Source organism: Cinclus cinclus, chromosome 11 (assembly GCF_963662255.1).
Source record: "Cinclus cinclus chromosome 11, bCinCin1.1, whole genome shotgun sequence".
Classification (NCBI taxonomy): domain Eukaryota; kingdom Metazoa; phylum Chordata; class Aves; order Passeriformes; family Cinclidae; genus Cinclus; species Cinclus cinclus.
In genome coordinates, this window is record NC_085056.1 from 2,209,344 (window position 1) to 2,235,067 (window position 25,724).

At 49.0% G+C, this 25,724-nt stretch overlaps 1 protein-coding gene across 4 annotated transcripts; it reads left to right on the forward strand.

The window, feature by feature from the left end:
• The first annotated feature begins 188 nt into the window (after nucleotides 1-188).
• On the forward strand, nucleotides 189-25,017 carry FBXO31 (F-box protein 31). 4 transcript variants are annotated; one of them, XM_062499661.1, is made up of 10 exons: nucleotides 189-567; nucleotides 7,126-7,197; nucleotides 8,967-9,053; nucleotides 12,626-12,702; nucleotides 14,112-14,279; nucleotides 14,938-15,012; nucleotides 16,375-16,484; nucleotides 17,108-17,261; nucleotides 17,854-18,215; nucleotides 19,477-25,017. In XM_062499661.1, exons 1-10 carry the CDS (start codon nucleotides 189-191, stop codon nucleotides 19,697-19,699), a joined length of 1,707 nt encoding a protein of 568 aa, XP_062355645.1. In that variant the 3' UTR covers nucleotides 19,700-25,017. The 4 variants fall into 4 exon arrangements, with proteins under 4 accessions (XP_062355645.1, XP_062355648.1, XP_062355646.1 ...); XM_062499664.1 differs by lacking the exon at nucleotides 8,967-9,053 and having other exon boundaries at nucleotides 189-321; nucleotides 397-567; XM_062499662.1 differs by lacking the exon at nucleotides 8,967-9,053.
• The last annotated feature ends 707 nt before the right edge of the window (nucleotides 25,018-25,724 follow it).

The following is a 25,724-nucleotide window of genomic DNA, read 5'->3' on the forward strand; positions in this document are numbered from 1 at the left end:
CTGCCCGCTAGGGGGCGCACACGCTGGTCGCGACGGTTGCGGAACAGCATCAACGCAGCGTCCGCTACCGGCGGGGGCGTGGCGCGGCTTGATGAGGCGGCGCTGATTGGAGGAGCCGCGCGGTAGGCGTGGCCCAACGGCCGGCGCGGTGGCGCGCCCCGTGAGCCGCCGTCAGAGCGGCGGCGGTCATGGCGGTGTGCGCCCGGCTGTGCGGCGTGGGACCGGCCCGAGGCTGCCGCCAACGCGGCGCGGCGAGGGAGCAGCGCCGCGGAGCCGCCGACAGCGAGCCCGACACCGATACGGACCCCGAAGAAGCGGCAGGTGGCGGTGTCACGGAGGACGAGGAGGCCGCGGAACGCATCGAGGGCGGGCGGCCCCTGCCTCCTTCTGTCGAAGCCGGCCCGGCCGGGCGGGCCCCGCTGTCCCTGTTGGAGCTGCCCCCGGAGCTCCTGGTGCAGATCTTCGGTTCCCTGCCCGGTACCGACCTGCCCAGCCTGGCACGGGTCTGCACCACCTTCCGCCGCATCCTCCGCACCGACACGATCTGGCGGCGGCGCTGCCGCGAAGGTACCGCCCGCCCGAGGGGGTGCGCGGTCCGGGGTGCAGGGGGAGATGGCCTCGAGGGACGAGGGCCGCGGGGAATGCGAGAGGCGATGGGCTGGGGGTCCTGAAGGGCTGGGGCCTGGGGGTGCAGGACAGAAATCAGATTTGGGGGTGTGGGCTGTGGGGCCGTGGCTCGCAGGGTGTGCAGGGTGGAGATGCGGGCACATCTCGGGTCCCTTGGGACACGGTTTCTTGCTGGTGGCACTTGGCTTGTGGGAAAGGGCGTCGAGCTGAGGTTGTGCCCCGGCGGAATGGGATGGGAGCATGTCCTCGGGGGAATCCTGAGGACAGGGAATGCTCAGCCCCTGCACCGGGGGAGAAAGGGGCTGGGATTCCTGGAGCCGGTGGGGGATACACCGGGAGCTGAGAGCCTGCAGGGTCCGGAGGAGGCCGGGCCGAGGTAAGGACATGCTTTGGGGAAGCACGGAGCCAGCGTGGAGGGCTCCGGGCTTTGTACGCGCGTTTTCCAGGAATCCTCTGGTGCCAGGATGCTGCAGTACTGTGAAGGCCTGGGATGTGTTTTTTTGTCAGCTCTGCTCTGTGAGGCTGCAGTTCTCTCTCGTTACTCCTCATCTTCTTCCTCCCGCCGCTGTGGCTCTCTGTAATTTCAATCCTGCCCCACCTCCCAAGGTCCGCCTTGCTGTGCTTATCCTGTCTCCAAACGCTGCCATGCTGCCAGGTGCTCCTGTTGCCAGCACATGAAGTCATGTGTATTTTGCTGTTTGCTTTCTGTTTTTAATACCAGTGAGGGCACGGGGATGAAAGATTTGGGAATGGCAGTTGGCTGCCTGCAGTGGGATCTGGTGGAATGCCTGAAACCTTGCAGGAATGAATTCGTGCCTATCCAAGAACCTTTGGACAGCAAACACAAAGGCTGCACTCGCAAAATGTAAACCAAAGCAATATTTCATAAGTAAGCATTATCCCAATGATTTAACACTGGTTTTAGGAGGCAGGCTAATGAAATGGTGTTAATTTTTTCCTTATATTCTAGTGACATGGAGCCCTCGTGGTCATTTGTGTGCTTGATGAATGGTTTGCAAAATGCACTGTTAAATTATTTTAATGGGTTATGATCCTGGCAAAATGTGTATATAGAAATCTGTGTCACTTTTACTCAAGGCTAGGTTGGCTTGTAAAAAGACCCACTGAATTAGGCCTGATGGGGATTTAGATTTATTTATCAAATTCATGTCTGCTCCTTGGATTTTCTTTCTGATGGATAAAGCGATGTTCAAAAGCCCAGCTGAAATTTAAGGTAATGAAGGGAACAGTGGAATTTGTATGGCTAAAACGAACCTGGACAGGAAGGGAAGGTGTCAAGACAACACTTTTGTCTATGGCCCTTAACGAACTACCAGGTGAGAGGTGTATAAACCAAATTTTGATTCTTTTTGCATGTAATTTCTCCAGTTTCCCAACATATCCATTCCAAGCAGTGTCAGAGAGTGCTTTGGTGGCTGCTGGTGTTGCTCAGGAGGATCCTGTACCAAAGGCAGGTGCCCAAGCTGTACTGAACAGATAAGGGGCAGTTCCTGGCCAAAATCTTCTACCATGGTGAAACTGATCCTGAATCTTTTAACCAGCTCTGGTTTTCCAAGCAGATCCTCAGCTGGGCTTCTCAGGCTGTTTGTGATGCTTTGGATTGCTCTGCTGAGGTAGGACTCTATAACTTTGAATGGTTGTGCACGTGTGTGTAAAATTGGGCATTATTTTATAGGTAAACATCAGGTGTTGGTGAATTAATACACATGTAAAACGTAAAATATTCTGTGCTGTGTTTCTGCACAGCTATACACTGGTGACTGTGTGATAGTCAAATACAAAATGTCTTTACTTTTTGTAATCTTTTCCAAAATCAGACCAATTCCCATCTGTTTGTGCCTGCCTGAGTCTCGCTGTGAGGCTGCATGTCCTGAAAACAGACCAGGAGTGTGTGTGCCTTGCTGGTTTATTCGTTCTGAAGCCTACTGATGATCCTGGAATCACAGAATATCCTGAGCTGGGAGGGATCCACAAGAATCATCCAAACCCAGCGTGGTGTTCCAGAAGTAACTGGGAAACCTCAGCTCGGTGTCAGCTGCATGTGCAAAACCACTTCTGCACTTCTGTTTTTAGGAATGCACAGCAGTGCAGAGACAGGAAAGAGTCCTGAAATAACCAGAAAAGAGAGAAGCTTCTCTGGGAGAAGCTGTTGTTGCATTGCTTTGTTTTTGGCCATTTTCCCCCTTCTCCTTGGACAGGAGCAGTGCTGGGTGTGAGGAGCAGCCTGGCTGTGCCCCAAGTTGGACAGGGCCCTCAGTCCAGTGTTGATGTTTTGTTCTGCCCTGCTCTGGGCCAGCCCAGCTGTAGATTAGTCTGAAAACATGCTGTGATTATTCCAAGTGTCCAGAGGACTTGTCTGCCTGGAAGTGGGGTGGCTTTTGCTGCTGCTGGAGATCTGGGAGAGCGCTGGGATGAAGGGAGGGGAACTGTGCAGCACTGTCAGAGCTGTTGTCCTTTTATCATTGCAACTGTTTGGGGTAAACAATGTCTCTGGATTGCTTCCTTGGCAAGGAGAGGGTTGCAGTCACTTCCATGTTTTCTATAAATAGGAGATTGCTGATCTCTGCAGCAGGAGCAGAATTAAAGCTCGTGTCACCCTGGCTGGTGGCCTGACCTACCTTGATTAACACCTTACAGTCCATTTTTAATCTTTAATTTCTGTCATCTTTAACCAGAAAATGGAAGTGCAGCAGCACAGCTGGGAACAGACTAGTAATGCAGAACAACCAGTTCTAGAGCCTGGAAGAAAAGGCTTTTGTTTGTGAAAACAACCTCTAGCAGCTTTTAGGCCTGCTGGAAAATGTCAGCTGAGGTGCTGAAGTTTGTGACCTTCAGGTTGTGTGAAAGAAGAGTGGGAAATGTGGTTTGGACACTCAGTGAGGAGACTTTTGGGTGGAGTCCAGCCCTTAAAAGACTCAAGGAACCCATGCAGGAGTTTGATGCACAAATACTGCCACAACAGGAACCATTTCTTGCAGTGCTGTGCCCTAGTGAAGGTGGCTTTCATAAATCACAAGGCTCCAGCCTCCCTTTGTGTCAGGTGAAAACACTGTGTAGTGTGCTAGTCTGTGGCTTTTCTTAATCTCTGGTGATATTTCCTGGCTTTTAAACTCCACCTGGGCAGTGGTTGGCTGTTCCTCACTGCTCAGGCAGGTGCTCAGCACTCTCAGCCACCCTTCAGAGAGTCTCAGACCTGTTTGCATTTGTTGCACATCAAATCTCCTCGATGGTAATCCCAAGCCTTCCCCTGAAAGAAGTGTTTGGGAGAGAACTGGGTGTGTTTTAATGTGATTGCTCAGCCTTTGGAAACAACAAGCCAATTCCAAATTTGTCCACCTGGTATTTCAGAGCTGCTAACCTGAGAATCTCCAGTTTTGGTGGTATCTGGAATAATCCAGTGAGTTTTTATCTTCTCTGTTCTGTACCCTGCCTTGTGAACATGCATTTATCCAGGGATAATTGGAGCATTTGATTAGCCAGGACACAGTGGAAGTTCAGTAATGGTAAAGGGGATCAAGCTCTGCCAGACATCCTCATTTCCTCAAAATTGTGCATGTGCACACACAGCTTCCAGCAGCTCCCGTGCTGGGGAAGGCAGCAGGAATTTGGGCTTTGATGTGAGCACGGGGGTTCTTCCCAACCTTGCATGGAAGAGCCTTGCTTGTTTCTAAACTCCAGAATAGTCCATGCAGGGTGAAGGTGACACAGCTTCTTTTGGGGAGGATCAGGGAATGTGAGGCTTGGAGGTGCTGGGAGCAGGGCAGGGGATAAGTGCCACTTGCAGGAGTATTAATGCAGCTCATACCAAATGGAGACTGCTTTTCCAAGTCCTTTAAATTCCCGTGCATGTGACCATGGAAACAGCAGCGTGTCTCTGTGTTTGGGAAATCAGCACTCCTTTTAAACCAGCAGCCTTTCCAGCTGGTCAGTGGGAGCTTCAAAACCAATTTCCATCCTTGCTTTGGCAGCAGGATTAAGTAGCCATTTTCCAGGGGTGTGAATTTCGGTGACTGTTAACTCCTTAAATAAAAATACTCAGTGAGCTATTGCACTGAGATACATTTTCTTAAAATAGATTTAATTGCACCAAAGTGGAATTTTCCAGGAAGCTTGAGCCCTTCAGATCTTTCTTGGAAAGGGATTTATGTTCTCTGTAAAGAAAACCTTACCAGTTTTGTTTTTCTCTCATTATCTTGAAGCTCTACTTGCTGTTAATTTATGTCCCTCTGGCCTTCTGGATTAAAAAGACATGGCCTTTCTTGCTTATGATATTTGAAGGGTTTTTTTTGTTTTTTTTAGGTACTGTGAGCCAAAAGATTGATTTTTTTTTTTTTTTAAATTTTTTTTCCCCCCCATAAAATGGCCATGCTGGTGTGAGCAGCTGGGTCAGAAGAGCTGCAGTAATGCACTTATGGAGTTCAGCCATTACTGTCATTTTCACTCTCTGTAGCTGTTTGCTGAGCAAAACAGGATAATAATTAGTTATAAAATGAGTGTTAAAGCACATTAGGATGAGATTTTTTTTAAATAATACTTTCTTGGCTATCTAATAGCAAATAACATGTAGCAATAGATATAAATCCTAAATTTTTGTATTATTCAAATGAATTGTTATTTGAATATTTTTAGGTAAGTTTGGAATTACACCCACTTTAATAATGGTCTGGCTTTTATAAAATTTACTGCAGGTTATCAGGGGCCCTTACATGAAGCTTTGACATCAAATCACAGGGTGAGAAGGGATTTGGGGGTACCTGCTGATGGTGGATCTCCCATAGCACTCACTTGAGTGATTTATGCATTAGGGAGAGGGCTTTGGGAAAAAAAAACAGCATCTCCTGTGGGTAGAGGGAATGCCACTCTTGGTGCTGTTAGAAATTCCATTTGGGAAGGATTTTCCACGTGTCTCCTCCCTTTCCCATGCAGTATAAATCCCTTCCCTGCCTGCAGTGGACAGGGCTCATCTCACCTATCCTGAGGCCAGGTGAGTTTATTTTAATTTTGTTTACATGCACAAGAGTTGCCTGTTCCCAAGCCATGCTGTTCCTGCCCTTTGCCAAGGACTTTGCAATCAGCTGGGAACATTCCTGCATCCCTTGGGTGTAGGATCCTGCTCACATTCAGTGCTGGCAGAGCCCCAGCACTAAAAGCTTTGTTTGTGCTGGGCTGAGCTTGTCTGGTCTCTGCTCATTGTGCTTCCTCAGCCCACCTTGGGCTTTAGAACCCTCAGAGCTTCCTCTGACTTCCCCTACAGAAATCAGCAGCAGTTCTGCCACTGCCCTTGGCATTTTTTGATGAAGGGCAGTGTGTTTGTTGTGCCCTGTGCTCCCCTCACCCTTGCTGCCCACCCAGAGTGTGCAGGACGTGTATTCCCTGCCAATAAACCCTGGGTGTGCTCTCTCATCCTCTGCTTGTATTTGTAGACAGGAGGAGGCTGAATTAATTCAGGGAAACTCCTGCTTTTCTTGTATTTGAAACCTGAATTCTCTCCTGCAGCAGGTTTCCAGCATTAGGTGGTGCTTCACAGCCACAGTTGTTAATTCAAGGATGCCCAGCTGAGGATAAATTTCATATTTAATGGCTTGATGGGGTTGTGCAGAGATACAGTTTTGTGTCAAATACCTGGCAGGTGTTTGTGCTGCTGAGGAAAGCTGCTGTTTGATCTGTGCTGTTGATGTCTTTGATGTCAAGGAGGGCACATTTCTGTACTGGGATCTGTCAGGGTCACTGCAGCAGGGTGGCATTGTCGCTGCTGATTTTTTGGGATCTCCCTCCTCTCATTTCCTCCCTCTGCTCTTCTGAGGATTTCTGTCATCAAGACATTAGTACTTGCTTTTATTTTATTTTTAAATTTTCTTAGAAGTTCAACGTCAGCTTCCTGAAAAATGAAAGAAGAGAATCTCATTTTCTGCTTCAAAGCTGCTCCGAGATCTCAGACTCCCTTTGTTTTCGGGGGGATCTGGAAGCAATCAAAGGCATCTGACTGTACAACAGCCCTGTCTCAATCTGATCTGCTTTAAGTGTAACCATATTTGTACATGCTGGGGCCTGTTTTATGTCTCTGCTTCATTCTTTTTCGAGTCTGTGACCTTTCCTTTAGGATCCTAATAAGCAGTTTTCCCTGTTGGGTACCTCGGTGAGAGTGGATAATTACTGTGCACAGCGGTGATTTGCTGGGAGCAGGCACACAGTCCCAGCTGGAATGGGGAATGTCTCCCACATTTCACACTCCTCCTGAGCAGCTGTGGCTTTGCTGGGTGTGTTTTTGCCTTATGGTGTGTTTGTTGCAGGCATTGCTTGTGAGATGTCCTGGAATCTGCAACAAAATCACATCCTGTTTTTAAAGCAAAAATCAGATTCTTGGTCTACTTTGGCAGCTTCAAGAAAGCACAAGTCGCATCTCAGTAGTTGATGTCAAGGCTCTGGTTCCTGACCTTTGTGTGCCAGAGTTGACCCTTTTTTCCTGTGTTGTTGCAGAATATGGAGTGTGTGAAAACCTGAGGAAGCTGGAGATCACAGGAGTGTCCTGTCGAGATGTTTACGCCAAACGTGAGTGATAAAGCCAATCCAAATCTTGCTTAATACCAATTTTGAGAGCATAGAAATGTTGAGTATTTATTAAATTTTGATGGCAGAAGTTGTTCAGACTGACTAGCAGGTGTTTCGTTGGGAAGTTGACATGTTTGGAGTTTTATTTAGTACCAAGAGTTGGGATTTCTGTGCCTCCCAGTCCTTTGGTGGGAAAAGGGCATGGAATTGATTTTTTTTTTTTTTTTAATGAAGTGTATTGAGGGTTTTTCATCCTGTTTTGCCATTTTCAGATCTTGCTATGGAATTAACAGGTATTTTTTCTAAGCCTGGATCTCAGTGAAAGGAAATGGCTATAGGAGAGTGGGAAAGGAATGAGCATTCCCTGAAGGAGGGAGCCTGGCAGGAGGTGTCCACGTGCTTTGGGAATGTCTGTGGGTGTGGGATCCTTTAGAACCTTGAAATAGCAATGACCTCAAGTATTGATCTTAAAGCTGGGACGAAGAACAGGTAGAAGAAGTTTAATCCCATCTCTAGTAGACTTGCTGAGCATCCACAGGAAAATTTTTTCATCATCTAATATCTCTCTTTCCCTATTATACTCCACCCTAGGGATGGAACTGCCTCATTTTCCTGGCTGGGAGGGCTGAGTGATGCTGAGCCAGCACACAGATGTCCCCAGAGAAGTCCCATTAACCCTCAGGCCTCCCTTAATTCCCTTTTAATCCCATATCTTTGTGTGGCACTAATGTGGTGACAGCCACACAGCACATACCAGGTCAGATCCCAGCTCTTCATTGCCATTTCTAAGTGGGACAACATCTCTTCATGACCTGTAGTTCCTTTTTCACTACGTAACTTCCATGGTTCAGAGATACTAAATTGATATTTAGTGCTTTTTATGCACAAGTTGTGGGTAAAAATGGCCTTACTGGCTCAGGACAGTGGTGACTCTCTAGTCCAGTATCTCCCAGCCATGGCTGTGGACAGGACAAACCTGTGGGATATTTTCCTAAACACTCCCACTATTTCTAGGCTTGCAGAGTGTAATCAGGTTATTTATTTAATAACCTGCAATAAATCTGTCTGACACATAAGTTTCCATGAGTAGTTTTCAAATCCATGGCATCCATTAGCAAAGGGTCACACTTGGTGTGTGAGAAGCACCCCTGTGATGGCCTTTCCTGCATTTCTGTGTTTGTATCCACCCAGCAATCCCAAGCACAATTCCCAAAGTGGGAATGCTTGGCAGCCATTCCTGGTTTTGAGGATGCCCCATCTCAGCTCCTCTGCTCAGATTCTGCACTTTTTCCTGTGCCAGGAGCAGTTTCCTGGTGGTGTGACCCCATTTCTCTACTGTCCCATAAACACCTTTAATTGCAGAGGGGTTAATTTGGGATTACTGCGTGGACTTTTCCATTCACTGAGTGTGCTTCTGTGGGAAATGGTGTAGGAAAATGGGAACTGAGCTCAACAGGGCTACTCCAAGGCCTGGGCTGCTGTCCATGGAGTGACTTGGTCTCCTTGAGGCAGCAGGGCAGAGTTTGAGGAAGGACTTCAGTTCCACTTGGAATTCACTGGATGCCACTCGTAAATAATGTCTGTGGGAATCCGGACCAAGTTCTGTGTGAGAATTCCTGCTCGTATGAGACTGAGGGGGACGGAAACAACTGGAAGCAAAGTCAGGAGAGAGCTGGACTTCCCTGCGTGGTTGCTCCAGACCCATGGAAGTGTTTGCTGGTCCCAGTGGAGCAGAGTTTGCTGGCACTCACCCTGCTCTGTCTGTTCAGGTATTAACCCACGGGTGAAGTCGGGGCGTTTTATGAAAATCCTGCCCGACTACGAGCACATGGAGTACAGAGATGTTTACACCTGCCGTACGTACCCCGCTGCTGCTGCTGCTTCCTGCACCCAGCACGCCCTGGATGCTGCATGGAGTGTGCCCTGGCTTGGAGCAAAGCATTGGGGGTGACCTGGGGACAGCAGGGAAGTGCCACCAGTCGTGGCTGGTGTGTGTTAGAGGAGCACTGGGACCCTGCGGGGTGACAGCGGGGGCAGGGCAGGCACTGAGATGTGTTGGTCTTTTTTTTTTTTTTTTTTTTTTTTTTTTTTTTTTTTTGTGGTACTTTTTTGAGGATGTATTTGCACAGAACAGGAGGGAATTGCTCCTTTCTTTGAGACAAGAATTCAGATATCCTGGTGAGGCCTCCCAAAAGCAGCTCTGGACTGGCAAAGAGCTTTGTTGTGATTCAAGTAAGCCACACTGAAATCCGCAGCCCTTTGCAGTGAAAAATGCTGATTGTTCCCAGAGTAATTCCCTCCCTGCACACTGAACCCTTTTAAGAACCGTCTCTGTCTCTAGGAAACGTTCTGCTAATGTTTTAAAGATTGTGATTTGCCTTCCTCACTTTGGATAGCCTTTTCTTCCCCCTCCTTGTGTTGTGTTGAGGGAGGAATAGTTAAACCCTCAGAGTTTAGTGTTCAGCAGGAATTGAGGGGGAAGGACTGATTAGTTTACATCAATTAAGGAAGCCAGGACTATTTGGTGTTTATTTGGAGGGGGTGGTGAGCTGTCTGTGATGCTCCTTTGGGTCTGCAGACTTTGGCAGACTCCAGTTACTAACTCACTGCTGCTTGGGAATGGAGTTTTTCACACACATATTAATGGGTGAGTGGATGCTGCAGAATTCCCTGTGCTGAGGGGGAAACAACCGAGCAGGGGCCATGCAGGGGAGGTGGTGACTTTAATGTAGAGTCAGGGCAGACCAGCAGCAGGAGTTGGGATAAGATTTTGGGTTTGGCAGGCTGGGGTACCTGTCAGCCCCAGCTGTGTTCTGGGGCTGCATGGGAAGGACAAGCAAATTCAAGCTGCAGGATGGATTCCTTTGGAGATTGCATGTTTGCTCCAAACCTAAATGGCATTTAGTGTTGTTCCCTCAGTTGTTATTTCTTTAGCTGCAGCCCCAAACTTCTAATGTACCTCTTTTCTCTTGGGCTGTGTTGTTTTCCTTGGGGAAAAGCTTGGATGGTTGGACTTGATGATCTTGGAGGTCTTTTCCAACCCAAATGATTCTGTGGTTCTGAGCCCATGTGTTTTAAGATGCAATGGCCCATTTCCCCTTTTTCCCCTCCTGTGTTGTCAGGATTTCCCATGGAAGTCTTCCCTAATTCCTGTTCCTGCAGAGTCAGCCAGGTGAGCTCAGATCACTTTCCCCAGGGGTTTAAGCTCACCTGGATTACTCTGAACTCTTCTCAGAGCAAGTCAGGCTTTACCAACCTGGGCATTGCTTACGTTGTTCCAGCTCATTTTGCTTCTAGAGACCTTCCTGCATCCCAGGAACCCAGGAGAATTGCAGTGGATTGGGTCTTTCCTGGTCAGGACATTCCTCAGGCAGCCTTCTGTCAGTGGGAGCTTGACATTCCCTGCTTTTCCAAGCCCATTCCCAGTTGGATTCAAGCCCCCTTCCCATCTGAAGGGTATGCAGGGCTACTTATGGAACGTGGGGAATATCCAGGCTGGGTGAAGTTTGTCCTGGAGCATCCAATGGATGTGGTTTTGCTCCATTTGGCAGGATGTGCACTCAGAAATTTGGATAGGCAGGAGGCTTCTCCAGGACTGAGCACAAGCAGTGGAAAACCTTGGAGAAAGACCCAAGTGCTGTTTCCTTTCAGGGAGCAAGAAGGGAGACAACTGCCAGATCCATCCTGTCTCAGACCAGGGAGAGCCAGAGCTGGAATTCATCAGGTTTTCCCTGCAATTAATATTAGCTGCTGTTTTGCTGGAGCTCAGAGACAGCCCAGGCTTGAAAATTGAGCTGTGTTTTGAGACTTGTTTGGGCCTTTAGCCAAGCACCAGCATTTTCCCCAGTAAGTTCTGGAAGTGGATGGATTTTTTTGTTTTTTTGGCCTTCTGTGTGGAGAACTCAGCTCTGTTTTCTGAAATTGATCCTAACAGGAGCAGGGCTAGGAGGGGCATCCTCCTCCCCCTTGGACAGCTTAGTTTTCTGTTCTACAAAATAATAATGCATTAAAAAAGGCAGGTTTTTATCAGCTCTGTGGCAGACAGGGTAGAAGGCAGAGTGTGGTAGGTGGAGCAGCTCATCCCATTAATTAATGTCTAATTACTGAGCTGGGAATGGGGTTTGCCTGCTGCTTGCTTTAGTATTGTTTGTGCTGCACTTGGTTCCCTGGGTGAAACCAGGCCATCAGTCTGAAATTGTTTGCTTCCCAGGGAAAAGGTTCCTCCAGGCCAGCTGGCAGCAGCTCTGGACATCCCTCCCTGCTATCCCAAACTTCTAGCTTTGGTGGAGTAAAACCACTCCTGTAGTTCTTGCTGTCTGAAGTAATTAATGAAGCAAGGCTGCTGGAACAGCTGCATTGAAACACAATTGCCCTTTTAAATTGATGCAAACCCAACCCTGTTATTCAAGCCAGTCCTGGAGGTTAAAATGAGTTAGTGGCCTTCTGACTTGGCCATGGACATCACTTTAAGGCAAGTGAAATATATTCTTGTCATCTTCATGGAAATAATGTGCAGGTTGCTGTTCCTGCCCAAAGTGTCAGACTGGGAAATGCCTTCTTGTGAGGGTTCCTGGTCGTGTGAGGAAACCAGATGGACAAAAGGAAATAAGAGGGACAAGAGGAATGGCTGTGTAAGGACTGCAGGCAGCTCCCATCTCTAAGCTTTCCTCACAACAGGAGGTTTAAGATCATTCTGTAAAAGCCCATTTTTCCTGCTTGCTGAAGATATTTCTCTATTTAGGTGGGATTGGAGAGACAGCTGGCTCTGAGATGAGAAACAAGGAAACCTCAACTGCTAGAGTAGATTTTGGAGGCAGCTTTTGGGCACTGCTGAGGTGTAGCTGCTTCTGTAGGATTTTTAAGGCCATGAAGGATGTGACCACACCATCAGATTCCCAAGCTGGAGTGATCCATGTGCTTTGCCCAGGCTCCCAGTGGCCGTTTCTAAGGATGCTTGACTCTGGAGCCAAGTTTGTTTACACAAGGCAGTGAAATGCTTTCAAAATACTCAAAATTTTCCTTTTCCTTCCTAACTTCTTGCCCTTCCCTATTTTCTGTTGCTTTGCAGTGTGAAGCATCGAGTGCGTTTTTGGGAACTGGAGGCAGCAGATGCTTTTGTTTTTAGCTCTGGTTATATTGTGTGATTTGCATTAATGGGAGTGTGTTGCAAAAGTTTTATTTTTTTTTTTTTTTTAGGAATTCCTGCTGAGGTAGGTGATTTTGCCCTTCCACAGGGCCAGAAATAAAGAATATAAACATGTGTGAGCTTGGGGGAGGCCTCAGCTTGAGCACAGTCACCTTTCCTGTGTAAAAGCAGTTGTGGGTGCTATTGATCAGCGCTGTGTGCAGCCTGGTAGCAGGGTTCTCATTCCCAAAATCCCAGTTTCTTGGCTGGATGTGTTCACTTGAGTGTCTCCCTGTTCCCCAGTGCTGCACCGGTACCGGCACATCCTGGGATTGTGGCAGCCAGACATCGGACCCTACGGGGGACTGCTGAACGTGGTGGTGAGTGCGTGCCTCATCCCCCGGATTTTGGGGACTGGGAGGTGGTTTTTTTGCACTTTTCCACACTTGGCAGCCATTCCCAGACCACTAAAAAGTCTGAACAGTCAGCCCTCCAGTGAGGCATTTGGACCCAGAGGGTGCTCCTTGGGTCTTTCTTGGTTTCTCTTAGGAGGAATTTCTTCACGGGAAAGGTTGTTAAATGCAGAAGGGGGCTGCTCAGGGAGGTGCTGGAATCCTCCTCTCTGGAGTGGATGTGGTACTCATTGCTGTGGGTGGGGATTACTCACAGGTTGGACTCGATGGCCTCAGGAGCTCTTTGCCAGCCTGAATGGTTCTGGGATTCTTCTCATCATCACCACCTTTCTCCAGACAGTTTCTATATTTCAGCTCCACGCCAAGCAGCCCCAGGAGCAGGTAGAAAATGTGATCAGTGTTTGTGGGAAAGACTTGATTTAGAATTTGACACTGGCTGACACAGGCATCTCTTCATTTATTTCATTTTCTTTGCCTGCAGCTGAACCTTTTGCAAAGGGTTTTGCAGTTGCGTGGTTGGCAAACCTTTACACCAGCCCTAAGACTTGTACATCAGATATAGAGTGACACTGGTGGAAGATCTGTGGAGCCTGGCAGCTCTGGTGCTGCTGGGAGAGCAGTTAATGAACAACATTTGACTCTGAACTGGTGAGAGCTGAGCCAGGAGTTTGCCTGGAGCCCTTGTCCCCTGCACCACGGTTCAACCACCAGGTTGAAGCATAACAAATCATGAGGCCTTTGGGTTTTGCAAGATTCTATTGCATGGTGTAAGAGGGCATCCAACTGCATCAATAGTTCCACTGTGACCTTAATAAAGACTTTGTGGCGCTGCGCTGTCTCTGTCTCGGATATCTCTGTTTGGAGAATATCCTGCCTCTGGAATTGCAGGCCTTGAGGGAAAGGGTTCTCTTAGGTGTGCAGGAAGGGGGCTGGCACTTGTGCCTCTCGGTAGAGTGTTGCTTCCTGTGTTATCTGAGTAACAAAGCCAAGTAATTCCTTATCCAAAAAGCAGGGATAGTCATGGGAAGCAGAATTAATCTGCTGGAATATCTGCCAGCAGGAGCTCTCAAACCAATTAGAGTCTGACTTGCTGTGTGGTCTGTCCCTCTGGATCCTGCACTCCAGGCAAGTCATCTGCAGCAATAAAGGCCTGAAGTTTTTCCAGTGGTGCAGGAAGCCTTGTAAAGAAACCCTCTTCACCCTGGGAGTGCTGGGAGTGCATATTGTCTGGGTTAATGGCTGGAAAGCTGTTTGGGAATGCAGCAAATTGTTCTGCAGCTCCTGCCCTGGGCCAGGAGAGGCCACAGAGTTTGCTGCAGACTCCTAAGGAATTCTGCAAAGCTGATCTTGTGGGTTTGTGTCCCGTCTCTCTGCAGGTAGATGGCTTGTTCATCATTGGCTGGATGTACCTGCCCCCTCATGACCCTCACGTGGATGATCCCATGAGATTCAAGCCCCTCTTCAGGATCCACCTCATGGAGAGGAAATGTGCCACGGTGGAGTGCATGTATGGCCACAAGGGACCTCATAATGGCCACATCCAGGTGAGCTCCTCTGCCTCTCTCAGCATTGTGTGTGCCCTTTGGCTCTGGAAATGGATTCATCAGAAAGCTGGAAGAGTTTTATTTCAGAGATGTGGCTTTTACCAGCCTGCTGTGTGTGTGGGCACCAGCTTTACACACATTATGTGTCTGACAAGTCGTGTGGGCTGTTCCCTGCTCTGAATTTGTTCCCTGGCAATGGCAGAACCAGGCTGTTGTGCTGTTTTCTCTTGGGCTGGGAGCACCAGCACGTGCACAGGCTGGGGAAAGGATGTGTAAACTGGCCTTGGGCAGCTGCTGAGTGTGCCCGGGCAGACACAGATCTGTTCTGCAGCTTCTCTTGAGAAGGTGATGCAGCATCCCTTGGATGCTTTGAAAAGCTTCTTGACAGGTTGTTTGTTTTTCTTTAAAGGAGGAAGCTGAAATAGGGAAGCAACTTAAAGCTATTATTTTCATTAGAGTGCATTGAGTTTTATTGCTTTTATTTCTCTGTTTTCTGTAGCTGTCACACTCGGTAGCAGTGAATGATTTCTCTGTTGTGGCAATTCCAGTAATGTTTTTTTTGTAAAGCATTGGCTGTGAGCAGTCTCAGCTGTGCACCATCCAAGGCATCTCTACACGGGTGTGTAACCTGTTCAATTCTCCCCTGTGGTAACTGCAGATTGTAAAAAAGGACGAGTTCTCCACAAAGTGCAACCAGACAGATCACCACCGGATGTCAGGGGGCAGGCAGGAGGTGAGTCTGTGCCAGGGCTCTGGCCTGAGCTTCTGTGTGTGTCCCCTAACTGAGACCAGCTCTCAGCTGCTGTTAGGCTGTGAGAGGTGCCCTTCTGATTTCTGTGTGATTGGGCATGTAGGAACCCCCAGGCTAGCAGCTTTTGGCTGATTCCCTATTTTAGGCAGTTTTCTGTGTCAAGGTGCTCTTTGAGCCCCAGCACCTTCCTGCTGTTTTGGTAGCAGACCTGTCCAGAGAGGCTAAGCAGCACATCTTGGGCATCAGCAGCACTCCAGGCACTGATCTCAGTGGCATTGCTGTCTGTATAATTAAGATCTTTTGGACACAGTGAGCACCAGCTCCATTTGGATACGTGCTGGTCAGCGAGGCACCTTCCCACTGCTTGCCTTGCTCGAGGGATTAAAAAGCTTAATTTGCTTGTTTCTCCTGTGTCTGTCAGCTCTACCCAGCAAGGCAGATTCCTGACTGAAATACCTGTGTTTAAATGCAGATATAAATGGCAGGATGAATACCTGTGTCAGGTACTGCTGTTTGCTTCCAGCTGGTTCCACGTGACAAATCTGATATTTCAGCTGCTTCTGAGGAATGCTGTAAAATGTCTGTCTGCTAATGGGAAACAGCTGGGTGAAAGGTTTAGTTAAGTGTTTTCTGGTGCTGGAGCAGATGAGAAATGCTTTAATACTTTCAAAGCACCACGTTAAGCGTGCGTGGCATTATGGAAATTGGAGGATCTGCCTTGGGAAGATAAAGGAGGCAGGTTTGGAATATCACTTGGCAGGCTGCTATCTCAGTGTAAGCTGTTATCACACCAACTCATGGCAGGGTATTAACTTGTCAGAGCTGCAGTTGGGGTACTTCAGGAGATGCTTTCAAAGCACCCTTTGGATTTAGATGCATCAGTATTAAATCAGCAGGATTTAACCTCCTAAACCCTCAGTGCTTTTCAAAAGCTTTTTTATTTTATATTGAGCATGTCAGGACAGGGCACAGGAGTCAGGAATGTGGGCACACAAATGAGTTGCTGTGTGAGAAGAGAGTAGATGAGCTGCTCTGCAGTAACAGGCCATGCCCATGCCTTTATTCTGAGGAGGTTTATGCTTCTACCTGGGATTTATTTGAAAAGGGAGCCTGTTTATTGTGTGACCACTGGCAGTTACCAGTATCACTATTTGTTAAGCATATTTCCAAGCCAACGCTTTGCTTGTTCCCAAATCCAGCCACGTTTCCCTGTCTTTGGCAGAGGATGTGCCCTGTCTGTGTTTCTGCCAGTGAAATGTGCTGTCACAGACTCACACAGTGAGGGCATCTTGGGGCACATCACTGGAACAACCTCATCCTCCCCCTTTTCTCCTCGTGCTGCAGGAATTCCGGACGTGGCTGAGGGAGGAGTGGGGTCGGACTCTGGAAGACATTTTCCATGAACACATGCAGGAGCTCATCCTGATGAAGTTCATCTACACCAGCCAATATGAGTAAGGGCTGCTACAATTTCACAAACATTTTTCCCCAACGTGGGCTTTTCCATGGGCTTTCACAGCCAGAGGAATGTTGTGTCTCTGCAGTACAGGGAGCTGAGGTGGAGTGACAGCAGTAAAAATGGGATTCCAAGCTCTACACAATAACTATGCACAGTAAGGTGCTTTTGAGTCATTTAACTCTGCTTAATTTGAAGACAGAGCAAATGCCTGTGATCCCAAGGAGTGTCTAGTTATTATCCATATTAGTCAGTGTGCTTTGTAGTGCAGGAATTAGAGAGTCCCTTAGAAACTGGGGATTTTAACCATCTCTCCAAGCTTCTATAAGCAGCCACCTCACTGTAGCAGATGTTTAAATATGCTTCACTCTCAGGTTCTCAGGGAATCTCAAGGGCAGAGGAAGTTTCCTTGATGCAGGAATCTCCTGGTGTGCTCACGAGGATGGTGGGAAGGGAAGCGCAGGGAGGAAGTGCCTGCAGAGCTCTAAAGCAAATCTGCAAACACAGATCCTGCCTGTCTTCACAACATCCCCAAGCTGCTGGAGGAGCAGAATGCAAACATTCTGCTGCTGGGGAGGGTTTTTTTTCCCTTGGCTTCTCTGACGTTTTTCTCTTGCACAGCAACTGCCTGACGTACCGGCGCATCTACCTCCCCCCCAGCAGCCCCGAGGACCTCATCCAGCCTGGCCTCTTCAAAGGCACCTATGGGAGCCACGGGCTGGAGATTGTCATGCTCAGCTTTCATGGCAAGAAAGCCAAGGGTACTAAGATCACTGTGAGTGCCTTTTCCTTTCTCTCAGGTGCTTGTGAAAGTGTTCTCAGCGCTGTGAATGCACAGGACAGGTTTCTGTCTGGGAGCTGGCAGCTCAAACCCTGTTCCCTGTGGGGATTGGTGGCACTGGGTGAATCTCAGCACATGCAGAGTAACCAGAACCTGCTCTGCAAGGTTTCTCCTGGCTCACCCTTCCTCTCCTCTCCCTTCCAGCTTTTCTCTGTGAGCAGCTGGTAGCAGGTTGCTGGAGTTCCCCTGTCTGTGTGTGAGCAGCAGGTACCAAATGTTGGCAGCTCTTCACTGAAGTCAGGCAGGGGAGCTCCTTCCTCCCTGCAGGGAAGGATTCTGGTGAAATGCAGCTGCAGCTTTGACTTTCTTTCACCTTTGCAAGTACAGCATTTGATTTAAAATTCTGGTTCTGGCAGGGGGAAAGCAGAGATGTCAAAGAACAGCAAACAAGGTCAAGCAGAGTTTTTTTTTTGTTTTGTTTTTTGCCAGCTTGGTGATTGTAGGCTAGGATGAACTATTAACAAGTTCAGATGATGGCTCTGTAGCACCTGGTGTCTGCAGCCATGCTGTTCCTTCCTGTCCCTAGGGAGATCCCAACATCCCAGCTGGACAGCAGACTGTGGAGATAGACCTGGCACATCCTCTGCAGCTGCCTGACATCGAGAACCTGCGAGACTTCAGCGAGCTGTCCCGCATTGTGCTGGAGGTGCAGGAGCAGGTCCGGCGGGAGGAGCAGGAGCGGGAGCAGCAGCAGGAGGAGCAGGAGCATTCCCAGCAAGCTGCCTCCCAACCTGCCAGTCCCCTGGGAGGAGAAGGTGCTGAGGGGGAAGAGACTACAGCTGGGGCAGAGGGGAAGACCCAGGACAAGGCCTCAGCTTCCCAGCCCTTCGTGCTGCCCATGGGAGTGATATCGAGGAATGAGGATTATCCCCGGACCTGCCGAATCTGGTAACTGGGGGTTTTGTGGCTGATAGATTTTTTTGAAAGGGAAGGAGGAGTCTTTGAGGTGTGTCCTGTATTTATGTGAACTTTACCTGCCTCTGGATCTCCCAGCCCCTTGGGCTCAGATTTCACAGAATCCCAGAATGGTTTGGGTTGAAAGGGACCTAAAATCCCATCTTGTTCCACCCCTGCCATGGGCAGGGACACCTTCCACTAGACCAGGTTGCTCCAAGTCCCATCAAACCTGGCCTTGAACATTTCCAGGGACATGGAATCCACAATCTCTGGTTCCTGCCTCTGCTGCCCAATTTCTCATGCTTTGGTTTGTTCCCTCTCTCACCACGCTGTCATCTGCCATCCCACTTCCTTGCTAGATTTACTTAAGAAGCTGGCACCTCTCCTGAATTCCCCACACTCCCATTTTTTTTTTTTTTGGTGTGTTTCATGTCCCAGAGCTGCCCAGCTCATATATTTAGAACTGTTCAAGCTGCTTCCCATTCCCATGTGTGTCATTCATGTTCCTTGGCTGTGGGAACACAGTGCTCTCTCTCCCACCTTCCCCTGGCCTCTGGTGCCTTGGGGCAGCCCTAGCAGGTGCTGAGCACCCCAGACAGGAGGTGCAAGCATGCAGAGAGCTGTGCTCATTAGCAGCTGGAGTTGGTGGAGCAGCACACTAAATGAAGTGTGGAAAAAGAGCCCAAAAGCTGAGGCTCAGACAGGTGACCTTCAGCCAAACATCTGTGCTCACGATAAAGCCTACCCAGAGCTGGTTAATCCCAGAAGGCTCCTGCTGTCACAGCTCAGTTGTGTTTGGATAAAACCCAGCTCCACCTGCTGCTTGCTCCGAGCTTTGAGTGACCTTTTTTCCTCCTCAGGTCCTGGTAGATTTTTTTGCTTTTTAGATTTTTCTCTCCCTTCCCTTAGCTTTTGCCTCTCCTGTCACGCTCTTAACATGCCTTTGCTTTCCTGAGAGAACTAAGCCTGTGCTGATCCTTGAGTTACACAAGTTAATCTCAGATGTGTTTGGGGGCTGAACTAGTGAAAAACCCAGCTTTGTTGTGCAGGTGCTAATTAGGATAACCCAAAGCAGGAACCTGCAAACAGCAACGGGGGGAGTTCCTTGTCGTAATAGAAAAACCGAGTGTAAAACCCGCTGTTCTGTCACACCCGGCAGAGTGCCTTCATCAGAGTTTTGTGCTGATTTTTGAACTAAATGCTGGGTGATCCTGGCTGTTCTCACACCTGTTTTACCTTTATCCCCTGGCAGTTTTTATGGGACAGGGCTCATTGCTGGCCATGGTTTCACCAGCCCGGAGAGGACGCCAGGGGTGTTTGTCCTGTTCGACGACGACCGCTTCGGCTTCATCTGGCTGGAGCTCAAATCCTTCAGCCTCTACAGCCGCATCAAGGTCCCCTTCCAGAACGCCCAAGCGCCTTCCCGGGAGGCCTTTGATGAGATGCTCAAGAACATTCAGTCCCTGGCTACTTGATGAGTGGTTGGTGATGGACAGGGCTCGGGGTGGCAAAGGCTGCTGCGCTCCCCAGCCGGGGCTGGGGTGGGGAGTCCTCGCTCTCGGTACCTCTGGATAGAAGCATGCACTTTGAATAAAGCCTTTCTACCCCAAATGTACACACATCCCACTTCAGACATCCCTGACTACTGCCCTTTCCTCTGTGCCACTCCACGCTGCTTCCCAGCAGTCCTTGTTCCCCAGTCTGTGCTTTGGAGAGCTGAAAGGGTCCTGCAGATGAGGGAACAGACCTTCCTTAGTGCAAGAAAAGAATGTATTTGGGCAAAACCAACTTGTGGACAGAAGAACAGGCAGTGACAAAGCACATCCTCCTCTCCAGAAACCTTTCTGTGGGTGCAGCATTGCCAGGAGGGGCTGGTGTGATACCTGCATCCTTGGCTTGCTACTTGGAGTGTATGGTTTCCTCTGGAGGATTCCCTCAGCAAGGGCAGGATGCCCACTGCAGATGAGTGTGTGCAGCACTATCCTGGCTTCTGGAGTTTGATGGATGTGCTGTCCCTGGAGCTCCAGGTCTGGGTGTCTCCCTGAGACCAGAGATGATTTTTTTTTCTCCTTGCAGGAGCTGGGTGTGGGACTGGAGATGGGTGCAAACTCTAAATCTCTGTGTTCAGACTGGTTTGTACCTGAAAGGTTTTCTCAGATCTTGTAAAGTGGGTCTGAAAAGGCACAGGAAGGAGCCAAAAAGAAACACAGCTGTGAGTTGAGCCCAGTAGGCTCCAGATGGGCAGCAGAAGGTGCCACGTGTCACTGGTGTGACCCCGGGGTGCCATCCCTGCTCAGGTTGCCCTTCAGAGTCCAGAGTGCCAAGGGATTGTGCCTGTGTTGTGTTGCTTGTTCTGGCTCCTGGGACAGTGGGTGCTGCTGCCCCACTCACAGGACCCTCCTTTCCCTTTCCAGTTGTACTTGTTTCATCCCGGATGGATTTTTGGCAGATCTGAGCTCCACTGGGAATTGTGTGCTGCAGGCAAGGGAGCAGGTTCCCTTCAGACTGTGCTGTGCAGGAAAATCCAGGCTCATTTCCAGGCTGTGAGTTGTGCTAGAAACCATCAGCACTAGCACAACCCTTGGTGGCAGCTGCCCTCTGCCTGTGATGACAAACTCCAGGTCCCTTCTCCCCAAATCAGTGTCTAACAAAACCTTGCTGTTACATCTCTGCAGTTATAGGTGTGTAAATGTGTCTGTACCTGTGCTGGGAGGTTTCAGGCCCCTTCTGTGGAGAAGTTCCACTCTGCCTGGTTCCAGTGCCTGTGAGTTGCTTTTATTCTCACTCTCACAAGGGCTTTTGCCATTTCTGGCTCTCATGTGTTCCCTCAGCTGTGGGAGAACCCAGGCTCCAGCAGAGACACGAGCAGTAGCTCATGTGACTCACAGGATTAATTCCTGTCTCTCTGGATAGAGTTCTCCAAACCTCTGGGAATTTCAAGGTGATTTAGGGCACTTTTTGCTTTGTTTCCTGCAGCTTTGTGAGGAGTGGCAGGCCTGCCTCTCCTGAGGAGCTGTTACAGGCCTGGTGAATAATCTGGGAAAAGCAGGGTGGTGGTGAGCAGCCTGTAGAGGTGTTCCTGCAGATGGAAGAGCCAGTTTGGATCACACAGAGCTGGGAGAGAGGGAGTGGCTGCTCTCTGTGCCTTGGTGAGTGGGCAGAGAGGTGACCTGGAGCTGGAATTGGGCATCTCAGCCTTGTGCTGCTCTGTGCAGAACTCGTGCCTGATTTGCAGACAGAGGTTTCCACTTTGGTTCAGGTTTCTGGGACAACTAAAGATGTTCAGTGCTGGGTTGATGGTTGGACTCAATCTCAGGCATCTTTTCTAACCTGAATGATTCTGTGATTAAGTCTTTTAGTATCTCAGTGGCCTGTTTATCTTGGAATGTGCTGTTAGGCTGCTGAAGTTCTGCCTTGTGTTCTCCCTGACAGCCCAAAGAGGTGGGAGATGTCCCCATTGCCTGTCCCTAAAACCAGCTCTTCTTCAGCTGGATCTGGGGCTCTGATTGCAGATTCCTCCCTACTTCAATAGCCTCACCAAAAAAAAAAAAAACAAAAAACAACAAAAACAAAAAAAACCCCTAAAGTTTTACACAACTGACTTGATAATTTTTGCTTTTAGAATTGAAATTATAATTGAAATAGTCTTAAGTGGAGATTAAAATCCAGATTCCATTGATTGCCCTGCAGGTACCTGAGACTTGAGTCACTCTCCCAAGTACTGACCTGTCTGTAGCCTCTGTCCTTTGTCACCTGTTTGCTGCTGGCATCTGCTCTTCTCCAGGCTTCTTGTTCCTTCTGAACCATTCCAGTGGTAGTGCCAAGGGTCTCCTGAAAGCCAGGCCTGCTTGGCTGGCTGGAGAGAAGGGTTTTGGTGGAGGCTGATGCCTGTGGGAATTTTCCCAGCTCTGCCTTCCCCCCATAGTGGCATCTTTTTGTTTATAATTCACCTGGCTGGCCTCAAAATGTCAGGATAATTCCTGATTAAAAGCAGAACTGCTGGTACCCCCTGGCTTTGTTCTGTCTGGAGCAAAAGAAATAACAAGTTCTGTATTAATATTCCTCCTCTGAAGCCTTTTCTCACCTTCTGCTGCTCCAAGCCTGGCAGGCTTCTGTGGCATTTCAGCAGAAAATTCCCTTTGGTTTGGCTGAGGGTGAGGAAAGTTGTGAAGATGAATTTGGGAGTGTTCCTGTGCATTGTGCCTGGCTCTGTCAGTGCTTCCAGAGCAAAGGAGGGTAACCTGGAGTTAAAACTCCCAAGTCTGGAATCTTTGGGAAAGGAGAGACAGATTTAGGAGCAGGATCTGATCCCCCATGGCCGAGGGGGATGCTCCTACTTTCCCAATCCTCTTTTCCTCATGGGAAGCTGTGCTGACAGGACAGGGCTTTGCTGTGCTTGCTGATTTTTGGTACAGGCTGTACCACCCCCTGCACAGCTCTGCATTGCACACTTCTTTCCCAAATCCCAGTTTTCCAGCCTGTTGGGATCTTTGTGTGAGCTGTTGACAGGGATGATGTGTGCTGGGGCCCTGCAGATGGTGATAAATCCCTGCTGCCGACGGCTCCTCGTCCTTTTGGCTCTGCAGGAAATCTCGGGGACAATTGGCTGGATTTCTTCATCCCAGATGGGTGGAAAGTGCTGGCAAAGATGGAAAACAACTTGTCAGGGGTAGGAATACTCTTGGCAGGAGCTTTGTGGATTAAACAAAGCCTTTGCAGGGAGGTTGCAGAGCCCCAATGGCCACTGCAAGACCTGGGGCTGAATTCTGGCTCGGGCAGAGAAGTGTCTGGTTCATGTGCTGGGGATGGGTTCTGCTCCTCCAACCTGCTCCCTGTGTTGTCAAAACACATGGATTTGGCCAGCTGGAAAACGGGAACATCAAAGCTCCCCTTTGTTTGCCTTGTGCCTGGTTTGAGAGTTGTGAACGTGCTGTGCTCAGGCATGGTGGCTGTGGGAGACTCGCTGCCCTCCACAGGGATTTTTCAGGCTGGATTTTACTGATGAGGAGGGAAAAGGATGGAATTGTTTGAAAATTTGGGTGTCAGCTCCGTTGTGGAGCGAGCAGCAGTGCTGCTGCAGCTGCCCTGGCATGGGCCAGCAGCAGTGGAAGGGCAGTTCCTTAGGAAATGTGTGCTGGGGAGAAAGGGAATTGTGTGCCAACATGCCTGGATGTGTCAGCTCCCAGGAAAAGCCCAAACCACAGCTGGCTCAGTGTTTACTTTTCAACAAGGATGACTTTTTCTTGCTTTTTATTAATTTAAACCTAGTGGAACTTGATGGGAGTGTTGGGTGTTGTGTGGAAATGGGTTGTTTAGGCTCAACTTGCTAGTTTAGGGAATGACAATGTGTTAACTCTGTCTTGTAGCTGGCTGCTCACATGGCCAATAATCCTCTGTGGTGTTCAGCTGCCAAAGGCTCGTGCTGCCCTTCCCAGTGGGACACTGAATTATTTGGGATGTGGAGTGGAAGAGAGAGGTACCAAACTGTGAATACCACTGACCTTTGGGTGCTTTGTGTGCTGAATTAAAATGTGTGGTTTTGGTTTTTGTTTGGATTGCAGTCTTTGGAACTTTTGAGGCAAAGAGCACTTGGCTCGACTGTGTTCATTAGCTTAATTAAAGCAATCTGCACTTTTGTTTTGTCATTGATTACTCCCCCTTCCCTGTTCCCATGTGTATTTTGCACTCACCACTTTAACAAGACACTGAAGGATTAATCTGGGCATTTCTTGTAGGTTTTAAGTGTGGGTAAGTCTTTCTAAAAAAGTATTAAAAATGAAGGTGAAACATAAATCCCTGTTTTGTACAGAGGGCAGTGGAAGGAAACCACTGGACATCCACCACCACAAATACCTGTGTGGAACATGATAAGCTGTACTTTAACCACCTCACCTGTCCAAGGGCTGGGGGTTTGCCTGTCTTTTCTTGGTGGCTTTGAGAGGAAAGGGATGTATAGAATCAACACCTGGCCTACTTCACCCCAGATTTTGGAAAGATGAGGAAGCCCTTTGTGTTACTTTTAAACCTGATCATTGTTACCCAAGGAGCCTTTTCCAGTTTCAAATAATAAAAAGCAAAGTTTTGTGAATTTAATTCTGTTTGCTTATTTTTTTTTTCCCCCTTGTCCTAAAGGAAAATCTTGGGCCTGATGTGCAGCAGCCTGTCTTACACTGTGGGATAGGAAATAATTTTCCCTTGTTTGGGTACTTGGTAAGCAGTTTGGTTTCCTGGAGATGTGAGACATGCATCCCACGCCTCATGCTGTGAACTCCCAATTATTGCCTTATCTCTGTTGTCTGTTCTCTCCTCCTGCATCATCCCTGGGGTGCCCATGGTGCCCCACAGCAGATTTGGGGTGGCAGAACTGACACGCTGAGCCCTAAAAAAGCCTCCTTGCCCTCCCAGGCCCAGCTTTCTCTGTCTGGAAGGAAGCTTGAGGTAATATTGGATTTGTTTTTATTTTTTTTTCCAATTCTTCCTTCCACTTGGTCTGAAAAGGGATCAGCTGGCACCAAACCAGCCTGAGGGATGAGGAGGGGGAGGCAGTGTGGTGATGTCAGCCCCTTCTCTGTGGGATCAGACTGAGAGTTGTCAGTGTTTCCTGTATTTCCAACTCACACCCACTCCAGCTCTGCACTGCTTTTCCAAGTGATTCTCTTGTGGCATGAGCTCAGCTGCCACCAAGGAGCCTTTCCCTCCTTCTGCTGCAGGTCCTGTGCCAGCCCCGTGTTCCCTGCCCTGCCTTTCCCTGGAGGGAATGTTGTGCTTTGAGTTTTGCAGCCCAATTTTGCTGGTAAATTGATTCTTTTTGAGAACAAACCCTCCCCATGGAGCACTGAGCTGCCCAAATTCAGGCATGAACTTCTGTTCTGGAAATGGCTCTGCTTCAGTGCTGGTGGTTAATCCAGGCTGGAGTGCTCTGTTACAGCTCCTCCATGCTGTCCTCTGAATGTCTGGCACCTTCCATTTCCCCTTTTTTATATAGTTTTATATCACCAGTGCCTTCCCCTCATCCCATGCAGTGATTTTGTGATGCTGCAGCCCCCTTTGAGTGTTCAATCCTCAGCAAGGCAGGAGTAAAACACAAGTTCAGTAACTCCTGCCATATGTTTGGCCTTGGAGGAGCACAAATGTGGTTTCTCAAGTGGCAGCATTGCTGAATCCCAGCCACAGCCACCTCCCAAGTGCTGCATTGGGAGCTTCCCTCTCCTTCCAAGGAATCTGGAGTGTGAAGGATCCGTGCAGGGCCGAGGAGTGAGGAGCTCCCTGAGGCCTGGCAGAGGTGCTCCTGGCCAGGTGGGTTCCTCCTCCCAGCTCAGTGATGGATGAACCGATTTTTCCATCTGCTGGGGCTCAAGCCCTGACTGTTCTGGGCTGCTCCCTGTGGAACAGGGCTGTTCCCAGAGCTGCTGCCTCAGAAGCTGAGGCTGTGCAGGGTGAATTATTCCCAGCAGGAGCCTTTCCCTGGGGTAAGGATGGGCTGTGACAGCTTCGGGCTGT